At 51.9% G+C, this 13,856-nt stretch overlaps 5 protein-coding genes across 5 annotated transcripts; 3 read left to right on the forward strand and 2 right to left on the reverse strand.

Annotated features, from left to right (window-relative positions):
• Positions 1–353: 353 nt before the first annotated feature.
• Positions 354–4,768, forward strand: ALT_9253 (uncharacterized protein; the record flags this gene model as incomplete). Its single annotated transcript, XM_033559854.2, has 9 exons — positions 354–475; positions 538–952; positions 1,010–1,232; positions 1,294–1,325; positions 1,379–2,152; positions 2,206–2,910; positions 2,972–3,204; positions 3,987–4,274; positions 4,345–4,768. 9 exons carry the CDS (start codon positions 354–356, stop codon positions 4,766–4,768), a joined length of 3,216 nt encoding a protein of 1,071 aa, XP_033415745.2.
• Positions 4,769–5,228: 460 nt separating this feature from the next.
• Positions 5,229–7,280, forward strand: ALT_9254 (tetratricopeptide repeat protein; the record flags this gene model as incomplete). The annotated part of the gene is made up of 2 exons (XM_033559856.2): positions 5,229–5,399; positions 5,472–7,280. The coding sequence occupies 2 exons, from the start codon at positions 5,229–5,231 to the stop codon at positions 7,278–7,280; spliced, it is 1,980 nt and encodes a 659-aa protein (XP_033415747.1).
• A 595-nt stretch (positions 7,281–7,875) lies between these two features.
• On the forward strand, positions 7,876–9,751 carry ALT_9255 (indolepyruvate decarboxylase family protein; the record flags this gene model as incomplete). Its single annotated transcript, XM_033560667.2, has 2 exons — positions 7,876–8,127; positions 8,192–9,751. 2 exons carry the CDS (start codon positions 7,876–7,878, stop codon positions 9,749–9,751), a joined length of 1,812 nt encoding a protein of 603 aa, XP_033416558.2.
• Positions 9,752–9,862: 111 nt separating this feature from the next.
• Positions 9,863–11,819, reverse strand: ALT_9256 (putative amidase PB8B6.03; the record flags this gene model as incomplete). Its single annotated transcript, XM_033560666.2, has 7 exons — positions 9,863–9,978; positions 10,031–10,313; positions 10,371–10,546; positions 10,598–10,872; positions 10,933–11,156; positions 11,203–11,315; positions 11,372–11,819. The coding sequence occupies 7 exons, from the start codon at positions 11,817–11,819 to the stop codon at positions 9,863–9,865; spliced, it is 1,635 nt and encodes a 544-aa protein (XP_033416557.2).
• Positions 11,820–12,287: 468 nt separating this feature from the next.
• ALT_9257 (class I SAM-dependent methyltransferase) lies at positions 12,288–13,751 on the reverse strand (the record flags this gene model as incomplete). Its single annotated transcript, XM_033560665.2, has 3 exons — positions 12,288–12,497; positions 12,553–13,523; positions 13,610–13,751. The coding sequence occupies 3 exons, from the start codon at positions 13,749–13,751 to the stop codon at positions 12,288–12,290; spliced, it is 1,323 nt and encodes a 440-aa protein (XP_033416556.2).
• Between the last annotated feature and the right edge of the window lie 105 nt (positions 13,752–13,856).

Genomic DNA, 13,856 nt, shown 5'->3' on the forward strand with positions numbered 1-13,856 from the left:
CTCATTGTTTGCTGCTGAACCGTCCGCCGAAACGCTGCCAGAAACTCAGCCGTATCTGAACCTGCGCCCTCTTCTCGGTACCTCAAGAATTTAATCTGCCCAAGTCGAAGAAACCGCGCGAACGCCTCTGGTCAGGCACTTCTTGAATCGAGCGCGCCACGCACCCGACGGACATTTCACAGCTGGATTGAGACACGCCAGTGTCAGATAAGCACTTGGTGCCAGGTTTCTCTCAGCACTTGCTGTTGCGCCGTGCTCGTTTGGATTTCCGCTCGAAGTGAAGCTAGTCGGCCTACGGGTGAATACATACCAACAAGTCTAGTACAACCGTTCACCAAGGTCTCATCTCCGAAATGTCACCTACTCCACCATCAACCTCCTCAAGCATTGGCGCCGTGTCGCCGGATGGCCAGTTTAGGGTCGTCCGAAAGCGAAACAGGGTGCCACTTTCTTGCGGCCCCTGTCGGCACAGAAAGTGAGTATTCGCGTTTTTCCTCTGTCTGAAGAAGAGCATACTTTAACACCGTATTATCAAAGACTGAAATGCAACCGCGCCCACCCATGCGAGAACTGCGTAAAGCGAGGCGATGCTTCTTCCTGTACGTATGCTCAAGTAAGCGCGCGAAGGAAGAATGCAACACAGAACTCTGCCTCAAGTTCACCGGACGATATGCAGAACAGAATAGACCGACTCGAGAGCTTGGTACTGTCCCTGATGACCAACGGGTCACAGTCCGCAGGCCCGGCAGCGGCAATGGCAGCAATTTCCGGAACCAGCAGCAGTGGCGGCTCCCTCAATCAGAGTCACGACATCGATCTGGACGAGGAGACATCAAATGCTCCGGAGGAGAGCGATACGGAGCAAGTTACCAAGTCATTTGGTATCATGAAAGTCGACAACAATAAATCATACTATATCAGCGATGCGCACTGGGCTTCCCTCCTCAACGATGTGAGTCAGCACTTGACCATGCGCTCATGAGTTCTCTTTATTTACACGAATCCACAGATCTCCGAAGTTCGTAATTACTTCCAGACGTACAAGAAGCAGTACGAGGAGCAAGCCGAGAAGTTCAAGACAACCAAGCTGCCAAGCGATGTCCCGGGCTCCACGCTGCTTCTTGGGGCCATGAAGCCTGCCAGCCGCGCAGAGATTATGTCTTCTTTTCCCTCGAGATATACAACAGATATGCTTATTGCTCGCTATTTCAATAGCTATGATCCAGCGACTCGTAAGTACCGACAGAACTAGAGAACCTGCATGTAAATGCATCTATGACTAACAATGAACAGATATTCTTCACGGTCCGACGTTTCAAGCTCAGGTAAGCATAGTTGTTCTCCTGCAGACCGTTATTCCTTCTGACTTCCGCCCCAGTATAATAAACATTGGGAAGATCCTTCTCAAACCTGCATTGTCTGGGTGGGCATGCTGTTCGCCATGATGCGACTTGCTATGCTGTCATATAACCATGAAGGAGATGAGCCGCCCGAGTTTCGAGGGAAATCCCTGGACATGGCTGGAACTTTCCGAAATCTTGTCGCTCAATGTCTGACTCTGGCCGATTATACCAAACCTTATCCCTACCTGATCGAGACATTCATCTTCCATCTTCATGGCGACTTTCGTCAAACGAAGGAAGCAGATATTTCGGTCTGGGTGCTCGTCGGTGTCGTCGCAAGGCTAGCGATGAGAATGGGATACCACCGGGACTCAAAAGTTTTCCCCAACATTACCCCCTTCCAAGGTGAGATGCGCCGACGCGTATGGACTTTCGTGCGGCAGTCGGACTTGCTCTTTTCATTTCAGGTTGGGCTGCCCAGCATGATTCGCACTGTGGATAGTGATACAGAGCTTCCGCGGAATCTATATGATGATGATTTCGACGAAAACTGCAAGGAACTTCCTCCCTCACGGCCGGCGAATGAACCGACACCAATCTCGTACCTCATTGCCAAAGCCCGTCTGGCGTACGCATTTGGCCGCGTTACCGAGCTCACCTCGAGTGTGCAAAGTGAATCTTACGACAAGGTGATGGAGTTGGATGCTGAGCTTCGCCGAGCTCGGGACCTGATTCCGGAGCATCTTGTCATTCGCCCTTTCGAGGAGTGTCAGTTGGACCCGTCCAATCTGATTATGTCGCGCTTCGGTGTACGTAATCACTTGCCAGTTATACCTCGACTTTAAGTACTGATCGTTGGCAGATAATGAGCGTCTACCATAAAGCACAGTGTGTTCTCCACCGGCCTTATATCGTTCTAGCACGTGGAAATCCCCGATTCACCTACTCACGCAAAACTTGCATCGATTCAGCCATGGAGCTGCTGCGGTTTCAGTCAATGCTACACGCAGAGACAAGGCCAACGGGACGTCTGCGGACAAAACAGAATCGCATAAATTCCCTCAGCTCCACTGATTACTTGCTGGCTGCAACTATTGTCTGCTTCGACATGTATCATGGGCTCAAATTTCAAGCCGGCGGAAGAGATTCCGGCGACACCTTTACGTGGGGCAGGGAGCGACGACAGGAGATGATCGTGGCATTACAGCGTTCTCGAGAGATTTGGGAGGAACTTCGTGAGGAGTCGCTTGAGGCTTGGAAAGCCGCTGGCATTCTCGGCGTGATGCTTGCCAAACTGAATTTAGGGTTTCCAGACAGTAATGCCACGGCACCGGCCTTCGAACCTCAGGACGAGAAGCAAAGCGCCGCAATGACCTTGGGATTATTGAGCAGTGGAATGAACGCCGCGAACTCAGGACCCCCAGCATTCAATGAAACTGGTTTCAAAGTGTCAGAAACGCCTTCTGCCCCGGGGGCATTTGGGTCCACGGCAGAGGTGCCCGGAGCTCTGTCCCCGTTCAGCACAATGTTTGGACAAATGCCTGATATGCAGCTGAACTTGGATTGGGTACGCTTGCCCCCTTTTTCATGCCTTGACACTACTGGACATGACTAACCCCCGCGAACAGGATTCTTGGGACACTTATATTCAGAGTTCGAATCTCGACATACCGAACCAATGGTGGCCAACGTTCGATGGACAGCAGCAGCAACCATCACCACAACCGCCGCTTCACCCATCGTTACAAGCTCAGGGGTCCTTGTCATCCCCCCAATTACCTTCCATGCAGCAAGGCAACACTGCGGATAATATGCGGTCTTTGCCTCGCTTTTCCAATGTCTTCTCTCCAGACCCGGTGAAGTATGAGAGTCCGGGCATTAACGGGCCTTACGACAACAACTCTCCTCAAAAAGGCAACAACGCTTCAGGCGAGGCCATCTTATAAGTACTCATGTCGACCGCAAAAGCGCATTGTTTGGACGTTCACTTGTCCAGTAATTCACTTCTTTTCAGCAATATTATCTTTTCCACCCCGGTGTATGGTTTTGGAGGTGTGGAGTTTCCTCAAGGACTCAAATCACCCTCTTGTTGGGATGCCTGGGAAATGCACAAATCTGGACGACTGTATATACCCTGTTTCTCCACTCGATTCCCACAATTTACTGTGAATTCCCACCTCAGTGATTGACAATACATTGGTTTCATTCTACTTCATTTGCGCGAGACAAGAGCTGGTGAGAAGCTCAAGCTTTCATTCTCCCATTCGTAAAATCCATCAGTTTCATAATGGCAGCATGGCCTGATACAGTCACGTGATCTTTATCGTTTCCGATAAGGCGAACTTTTCTGCAGAACGCATTCTGTATTTCTGCCCTTGGTCATCTATCACCAACTCAATTCACGAGGACACAGAAAATGTAAGGAAATAACCTATTCGTTCTACTGGATGCTGTGATAGCTTTTCTTCCACCAAGGACGCCGTGACTGATTGCATCTCTTTACAGGTATTGCTTTCGGCGAGCAGCCAGTCGACTCCTGTCTTTGCCGGTCACCGCGCCGGCATGGTCAGCCAGGGCTCTTGCACCTCGCGTCCCTCTACCCGTATTATCCCCTCTGCAATCTCAATTACCATTACATACCAGATGGTTCAGCGACAACTCCGCCCGCCAGGAGCCGACGAGCTCATCAGAGCACGAGAATGATGACTTTTCCGAGATCATTGAGACGGAGTCCGATCCTCGCGATGCGCGGCCTCAGAAACCCAAGAAGCGGCTCCGGATCCTGGAAGAGGATCCCCGGCCTAAAGAGACTGTCTACATTGGTAATCTGTTCTACGACGTGACGGCGGAAGATCTGAAGAACCACATGCAGCAGTTTGGCGTTGTGGAGAGAGTCGATCTCATTACTGACAACCGCGGAATGAGCAGAGGGTGAGCCCCGTTCCTACTGTTCTCTGCGGGAAAAGAGAAATCTAACAATCTGTCTTGTTTTATCGAATAGGTTTGCATACGTGCACTTTGACTCTATTGATGCCGCCAAAGATTGCGTCGAGGCTATGCATTTGCAAATCTATGAGGGCCGCCGTATAACCGCGCAATATGCGAGCAGCGGCGGCGGATCCAGGCCCTTGCAGCCCGTTTCGAAGACGCTGTACCTCGGCAACCTGTCGTTTGAGATGACCGACCGGGATCTGAGCGAGCTCTTCAGAGATATCAACAATGTTATTGATGTTCGCGTATCGGTGGATCGACGGACAGGGCAACCTCGCGGCTTCGCTCATGCAGAATTCCTCGATGTCGAGAGCGCTCAGAAGGCTTTCGAGATTCTCAGCGGGAAGGCACCTTTCGGTCGACGGATTCGCGTGGACTACAGTAATACCAACAGGAGGGCGAGTCGTATCGAGGAGGTTACGGATAGAGAGTAATCAGTAGTATTATTCAATCAGTTGGGCTCTGTCTCTTTTTATGCGCTTGGGTGTTGCAAGAATTCGACAAATGAAGTACCATTTTGCATACGATGTATACTATAGCCGACATTCAGAGTGTAATCTATATAGCATAGAGCTTTGGTACCTCAATCTAACAACATCTATGTAACCGCCTACACCTGATGAAACGACTTGGAGCATAATACTAGAGAGGAAAAAAATGGGCAGGCGTCTCCTGATATCGAAACACGTGACCTCTGGCGGACCTCGGCATCAGCAGGTCTCCGATCGGTTTCAAACCCCACGTTTTGGCGGAGATACCGTTGTCATCTACCTCTCCATCCTCCTCCTCCTCCTTTTTTCCTAGACTCTGTTGAAGCTGATCGTTGACCGTTCAGATCACTTTCTTAACAATTGATGTTATTTTTTCAGACGGGTTTCTGGTGAATTTGTCAACATGTCGTTCCTTGGTGGCGCCGAGTGCTCTACCGCGGGAAACCCGCTCTCACAGTTCACCAAGCATGTGCAGGACGACAAGTCACTCCAACGGGACCGCCTTGTTGGCAGGGGCCCCGGGGGCATGCAAGAGAGCATGCGGTCGAGGAGTATGATGGGTGGTCAAGATCAGGTACGAAATCTCACTTTCTTTGAAGCCCGCTGCTAGTTACTGTAGCTAACAATGGATTGGTAATCTAAGTAGATGATGGACGAGTTTGCCGCACAACAACCAGGCCAGATCCCCGGGGCAGCACCGCAACCATTTGCGATGGAACAATTAAGGCGCGAGTTAGATCACTTCCAGACCACTCCGCCACGGACGGGGTCTCCCGGGTGGGCGGCTGAATTTGATACTGGCGAGCATGCCCGGATGGAGGCTGCGTTTGCCGGCCCTACAGGACCTCTAATGAACAACGGGTCCGCATTCACACCTGCTGAGTTTGCTCGCTTCCAACAACAGAGTCGGGTCGGCATGCCGCAAACGTCGAGTCCAGCCACGTCCGCGTCGCCGATGATGGCCGGTTATCAGCGTCCTATGGGCATGGGGTACATGGGGATGGGAGGAATGGGCATGATGCGTCCGTCCTATACACCTATGGGCATGCAACAGCAGCCAGCGGAGGCCGCTACTCAGGACAAGGGCAAGGGCCGCATGGTCGAGCTTGACGATGAGAACTGGGAGGCACAGTTTGCCGAGATGGAGACCGCGGGTAACCAGACCCTGGACGATGAGGCCAACGCGGCTATGGAGGCGGAGCTGAATGATCTCGATAGGTCAGTCCCCACTACTGACACCGGTAATGCTCAAGATTACGGTGCTTTTGAGAGCGTATGGCAAAGAATCCAAGCTGAATCGGCGACAAGCAGGAAACTGGCGGAGGAAGATGCCTCTTTCGATATCAACGACAACCTGCACATGGGAGACCTCGGCGAGTGGGACGGCTTTGACAATCTCCACACGCGTTTCCGAGATCCTCAGCTGGGCGATTACATGTTCGAAGAGGAAAACGTGTTCCGGAATGTGGCCAACCCATTTGAAGAAGGCGTCAAGATCATGCGCGAAGGCGGCAATCTTTCCTTGGCCGCGTTGGCGTTCGAGGCGGCTGTTCAGAAGGACCCTCAGCACGTTCAAGCCTGGACAATGCTGGGATCCGCACAGGCGCAAAATGAGAAGGAGCTTCCTGCTATTCGTGCCCTGGAACAGGCGCTGAAGATCGATCCCAACAATCTGGACGCACTCATGGGGTTGGCTGTTTCGTATACAAACGAAGGTTATGACTCGACGGCTTACCGTACCCTCGAGCGTTGGCTTTCTGTCAAGTATCCTCAGATCATCGATCCTAAGGATCTGTCATCCGATGCAGACTTGGGCTTCACAGATCGCCAGATTCTACATGACCGGGTCACCGATCTGTTCATCAAGGCGGCGCAGCTGTCACCTTCCGGAGAGCAGATGGACCCAGACGTTCAAGTCGGATTGGGTGTTCTCTTCTACTGTGCAGAGGAATACGACAAGGCTGTCGACTGCTTCTCCGCCGCACTGGCATCTACCGAGTCGGGCACGGTGAATCAGAAGGAGCAACTTCACCTTCTTTGGAACCGTCTCGGAGCTACACTTGCCAACTCCGGTCGCTCAGAGGAGGCTATTCAGGCATACGAGCAAGCTCTTACAATCAACCCCAACTTTGTCCGTGCCCGGTACAACCTTGGCGTATCCTGCATCAACATCGGTTGCTACCCTGAGGCTGCACAGCACCTCCTAGGCGCTTTGTCTATGCACCGTGTCGTCGAACAGGAAGGTCGGGAGCGAGCTCGCGAGATCGTTGGTGGTGGTGAGGGTGGTATTGATGATGAGCAACTTGAGCGGATGCTCCATATCAGCCAGAACCAGAGCACCAACCTGTACGATACGCTGCGGCGTGTATTCAGCCAGATGGGCCGTCGGGATCTGGCTGATATGGTAGTGGCAGGGATGGATGTGAATGTGTTCAGGAAAGAATTCGATTTCTAAGAATGATACCTCCTGCGCTTTCTGTCTATAGAACGGACGGGCAAGAATTTGGCATGATCGGGCATATTTTATTTATTGTCTCAGTTGATGTGTTGGATACCATATGTCTTTACCTCGTACCTCGAGGTCAACATGTAGCGAATTTGATTCGTACCTTGAGAGATTGCTATCGGCAAATAGATTCTTAGTACTACATACTCTCTATCACTCTTCCGGCAGTCTTATATATCTCACTGCGCGGTCTACCAACGCTGATTGACTAGATGATCAGTGTTGGTAAGCCATCTGGTATTAAATTTCCATGTTTAAAGTCAAAGAACTTACAGATTTTTATATGTCGCTGTTCATAACGAACGACGTGACTTCTCGGGAATCATTCCGGGCTTGCGTCATTTGTAACCTCGGAAGTGCCCCAGAGCATCTCCTCATCCATCACCATTCTCCGAAGCTTCAATTTCGCAGAGATGGCCTTCCATCACTCACCTAATACCTGATACATACATACATACATACATACATATATATATATATATATACATTGCTAGGGTTAGCTAATCTGCTTGATTTTGGATTGATTCACTAACCTGGCACCAGGATGGCTGTCGTTACTGGTGCTCAGCTGATTGCCCGGACGCTGCGCGATCTAGGCGTCACTGTGATATTTGGTATCGTCGGCATTCCAGTAATTGAGATTGGCGAACAGGCCATCGACTTGGGTATTCGCTTCATTGCGTTCCGCAACGAGCAGGCATGCAGCTATGCAGCGAGTGTGTACGGGTATCTGACAGGACAACCTGGTGTTTGTCTAGTCGTCGGAGGACCAGGAGTCCTCCATGCTTTAGCTGGGGTGAGTGAGCGCGGCCAGTCCAAACCATCCAGCCATAGCTGACGATTTGTCCTGCAACGCACAGATTGGCAATGCTTCCGCGAATAACTTCCCGCTTCTTGTACTCGCCGGATCGGCAGAGACATCAGGCGTCACCAAGGGCGCCTTCCAGGAGATGGACGCCATCTCGTTCCTCACGCCGCACACCAAGTTCGCGGTGCGGCCGCCGTCTCTCGATTTCGTCGCCGGCGCCGTCAAAAACGCCTACCGGACATGCTGGTACGGGCGTCCCGGACCGACCTTCGTCGACCTGCCCGCCGATCTGATCCAGGGCAAATCAGCGCCTGGGTTCCGCTTACCGGAGCCAGAGGAAATCCTCGTCCCGCCGCCTCCCAAGGCGAGCGGGGACCCCGCAATGATCCTTAAGGCGGCGCAGATGCTCAAGGCGGCTCGTGCGCCGTTACTGATTATCGGCAAGGGGGCGGCGTATGCAAGGGCTGAGGACGGGATCCGCAAGCTAGTCGAGCAGACGCAGATTCCGTTCCTCCCGACCCCGATGGGGAAGGGTGTAGTGCCCGACTCGCATCCACTCAATGTGTCGAGCGCGCGGAGCGCGGCGCTGAAGCACGCTGACGTGGTGCTGGTGCTTGGGGCGCGGCTGAACTGGATTCTGCATTTTGGCGAGCCGCCGAAGTGGTCTGCCCGGGCGAAGATCATCCAGGTTGATATCTGCGCCGAGGAGATCGGTCGCAACGCGGGCGCTGCGGAGCTGGGGATCGTCGGGGATATTGATCTGGTTGTTGAGCAGCTACTGGTTTCTCTTTCGAACTGGCGGTATGCCTCCTCGGCTGTTCCGAGTCAGTTCCTGTCATTGTTGGCGGAGTCGGCGAAGAAGAATGAGACCAAGGCGCAAAAGGCTGCGTTTACGCCTACGCCGAAGAACTCCCCCTTGACGTACCAGCGGGCCTTCCAGATCATCAAGACGACGCTGAATTCGCTGGCGCCGTTTGAAGATGGGAATGTCGTGTATGTATCCGAAGGCGCGAACACTATGGATATCTCCCGTTCGGTCTTCCCGCTGAATCATCCCCGTCAGCGTCTGGACGCTGGCACATATGCTACGATGGGCGTGGGAATGGGGTATATCATCGCCGCTCACGAGGCGTACAACACCTTTCCGGCATCCACGGGCAAACCGAAGAAGATCGTGGCGCTTGAAGGCGACAGTGCGTTTGGCTTCAGTGCGATGGAAATCGAGACCATGGCTCGCTACAGGATCCCCGCTCTTATCTTTGTGGTGAACAACTCAGGCATATACCACGGCGACAGTGCTTCCGAGAGCTCCTGGAAAGAGCTACAGGCCCAGACAGCGGCCAACGACACCAAATCTGACGGCGGGGATGATGGCAAGAAGGGGCTGAGGTCGACTAGTCTCCTTTACGAGACCCGTTACGAGCAATTCGGTCCCATGTGTGGCGGGAAGGGATATTTTGTCCGCTCTGAAGAGGAGCTGGAGACTGCTACGCGGGAGGGATTCCTGAGTGATACGGTCACCGTCGTCAATGTCATCGTGGAGCCGGGCATTGGGAAGAAGATAGGGTTTGCCTGGCAGGGGAATGCTCATGAGGGACAGGCGAAATTGTGATGACTCTTATCTCGATTCGATACCGTTACTGTAATGTTCATAGTCTGCAACAGTGATGTAGTTGGCAAATCAATATGTTAGCCCTTAATAACATTGCTCATGCCACTCCTGTCACGAATGTATAAGCTCATCAAGCACTTTCGCGACAGCAACAGCCTTTTCCTCCCCGAATCGACCTCCTACAATCTGTATGCAGATTGGCATATTCTTGACCAATTCGATATCATCTATCACAACTATTAGCATGGCGAGTCTCGCATGTACAGCGGAATCACTTACACTGGTCATGATTGAACTCATCAGACTGGTTCCGAGGGGTATGAGCCAACCAATCTTGACCAGGCTGATCCAGAGCCGGATCTGCGTTCGTCACGGGCACCGTTACTGCTGCATAGTTTAGGAGATTTAAGAGAGCCGTATAACCCAGCCATTGATGGCTCGTCACCCATTTTTTTGGCCGGTAACCCACCCAGGGCGTTACGGGCATGAGGAGCGCATCGATGCCGCTGTCTTTCCACTGCTTTAGATAACGTTCTTGGAAGAGCCACTTTTCTTCCTCGAGCTGTAAAGCGTCAGCTGGTGGGCTTTGAGGGTCCTGATTTAGTGGTCTATGAGCTACCTTTTCCCGTTCCAGAATGGAAAGCTCATCCGCTGGAGTCCCGACTAGCATCCCTTCGATCAGCGGCTCATCGACAATGTCACAGAGCTGTTTGCAGTGCGAGCCCCCGTCTGATAGGATAGCTTTCTTCCAAAGATTTGTCCCTGTGATGTGGAGGGAAGTATTCCATTCGATGACTGTACGATGATTTAGCCTGAGACTTCCTTTGACACTAACAGAGAAAATACCTTCATGGCCAGCTGCTGCAAGCTTCGTTACGACTTCGCGTAGAGCACGAGTTATAGGCGGCTGTGGCTTGACCACCCCGTCGTCGAAGACGACTCCCAACTTGAGCTTGCGGCCGGGCAAGGCCGCTAACTCCTTCCTCCAGGGAATGGGTAGGCAACCTGGGTCGATGTCCCAGGGGTTTGAATCGAGAAGTGACTGCATAAAGTACTCGATTGTCGCGATGCTTCGAGCCATGGGCCCTGCGACTGGGGGAACGAGGTAGTGCTGATGCATACTGTAAGGCGCGTCAGTAAGCGCTTCTTTTTCCAGGACGAATGATTTTGATAAATCTCACAAAGAACAGTCCCAGGGGACACGGCCCGTCGTCGGACAGATAGAGTAGAGACCCTGCAAGGCAGCCGGGATGCGGATCGAGCCCCCGATATCCGTCCCGATACCTAGAATACTGCCTCGCGCACCGATCAGAGCGCCTTCGCCTCCAGAGCTGCCGCCGGAGATGAGCTCGTGGTTGAACGCGTTGACGGATTGGCCGAAGATATGGTTGTACGAGTCAGACATCTGAGTCCTGTCAGCAGAAGTAGACAGACTGAAGCAACACGCATACCATCAGAGACTGTGGTATATTCGTCTTGACGTAGAGCACTGCGCCCATGGATTCTAGCAATCTGGCGATGGAACTGGACCGCTGCGCTGGCTTGCCAATCAAGCCAACCCATCCTGTTCACTCCAGTCAAATTTAAGAACCAAGGCTCACACAAGTTGCAACAACATACCAACCGTAGTATCCATCCCCTCGACATCAAACCGGTCCTTGATGGAGACTGGTAACCCATGCAGAGGACCTGTCAGGATACCAGTCTTCTCATACTGCTCATCCAGCTCCTTCGCTCTCGCTAACGCTCGGTCGAAAAAGATCTCCGTCAGACACTTGGTCATCTGCTGCGCGATTGCCGCCCGCTTGCAGAATGCCGTGGTCAACTGCACGGAGCTAACCTCTCTGGAAATCAGGAGGGAAAGGAGATTTGTCACATCGTTAGTCTCGGTCCATTCAAGCTCTTCCGCAGAAAGCAGACCGCATGTTCGGATAGTTTCGAGGGTATTGGGTAGGGGAGGAGTGAGGATTGTGGAAGGGAGACGCCAGGAGGGAGGGATGGCGTTGAGTTGGGCTGTGCGTTTTTGCTGCACCGCTGATTTCCAATGTGGAATTGGTGAGAGTGTCATGATGTTTATCAGTTAGTGTGATTAGAGGTGATGGGATCAGGTGTTGCGATATGGAAGTTGACAGGACTGCTGTATATAGATGTCCTTGATTGCTGATAATGGGGTAGCTGCATGATGATCATCCTAATCGGTGAAAGATATACGAGGAGTGTAACCTTGATTCCTGCGCCGAGGATATTCTGTCCAATCCAGACAGTGAGCTCTATCTCAGATCTAGGTGATATCTGAGAGTCTGTTTGCGGGGGACAAAGAGGGGCAGAAGGTTGAATTGCCGAATACCCAGAGCAGGCCGGATGAGAATGCTTATCCGGGACCAAGTTGTACAAGCTCATCCATTGGACTCACAAGAACTGTGGGGATACGAGATCGACGTCCGTTAAATCTCTGAATCAAAAGGACTGATACAGGAGCAATGATTTCATGAGTATGCTTATGATTCAATATCATTTACAGTACTGATACATTCGTCTAAACCGTCATCAGCATGCTGGCATTCTTATACCAGGTCAGCAGCGGATTCTCGCCGCTCCTTGTCTCGGTGTCCTCTATATACGCCCAGCGTCGGACAAAGTCCTCGTGGCTCATCACCTGTGTCAGTTTCCCGGTAATGGCGCGGTAGAGATCCTCAATGACGTTGAAGTCGGTGGGGAAGAATATATCGAAGTAGCCTTGATGAACCTGTCATTGCACGATTAGAATGCGTCCGTACCATCAAAAACAAGAGAGTACTTACAAAGGGGGTAGACACTGGGACTGTTCGTCTCTTGTAACGTGTCTGCACCACTGGCGCATTGATACCAGGAACAGCATCCGGGAGACTACTAAAGTCACTCGCCACCAGCCGATGTGCAGGAAAGTAGCTATCCAAGATGTCAAAGAATTGCATGAGCCGAGTGGGAATGTACTCTGGAAGGGTATAAGGGCTCTGAAAGGGCAAGGAACCACGCAATTGGCGCATAGCTTTGGGGCCTAGAGGGGTCGGGAACGGCCGACGCGCCGCAGCCTGTCTGACACGCAAGAACCGAGATGCCGCAGGGTCGAGTTGCGCATTATAATATTCGTGAAATTCGCCGTCCGCATCAATCAGTACGCCACCTTGTTGGGGAAGTTCCGTCTTGAGGTCATATCGAATCGCGTCGTGAGAGAAATTATCGAACACCTCCAACGCGAGAAAGAAGCAAGGCGAATGTACATAGGTATCCCAGTCAAAGATGGATCGGTTGATGATTTCAACATGGTCCATATGTCCAGCTGCATTCACCGAATCGGTCAGATTCTTCATCTGCAGGCTCGCGAGCGCGGGCGAGATCTCAATGATCTTGAACTTGGTTCGCTGGTATACTTCGTAATCTGTATCGCGGATGAAATCAAGAATGTTGATCATCATTGTACCGTTTCCGGCTCCCATCTCGTATATGATCAGGTCATGATAGGGGTACAATGTCAATTTATAGTTTGACACCAAGTATCGAGCGACTGTCTCCCCGTAATAAGGGCGGAACAGTTCGGTGGGAGTATGCCACAATTGACGGGCCACGTCCGGCTGTGTTTCATCTAATTTATCTTCGAATTCTGTATACCGCTCTCCAAGCATGCGATGGAATGCCGGCCCGTCTTCGATGTTATTGAAATCAAACGGCTCGCCGGGGCTGAAGATGGTCGCGTGTTTCGAGAAATAACCGTAATGAGGATTATACAAACTATCTATAGACACAGCAGATCTGGTCAGCATTCCATGTACATTTGCCATTGACAGATATGCCTGCAGAGTAAGCAAAAAAGTCACGTACCGTCAATAAATTCTCTCGTCAACATCTTCACTTGCCGCGGGCGCTCGCGACGGTTACGCAGATCTTTCGCCGTGACAAGCGGATATGTCTTTAATTCCTCCTCAATATCCCTGGGATAATCCCCCCGTTTGAGCCAATGCATTCCATCATCGGTACTCCTGCGCTTGATCGGCGACCGTCGCGTGAGAAAAGGACGACATTGTTGACGAACTGGCGCTTGCAACCGGACGGAATTTGCTCTGCGGGT

Source organism: Aspergillus lentulus (assembly GCF_001445615.1).
Source record: "Aspergillus lentulus DNA, contig: Alt17, strain: IFM 54703, whole genome shotgun sequence".
Taxonomy (NCBI): Eukaryota; Fungi; Ascomycota; class Eurotiomycetes; order Eurotiales; family Aspergillaceae; genus Aspergillus; species Aspergillus lentulus.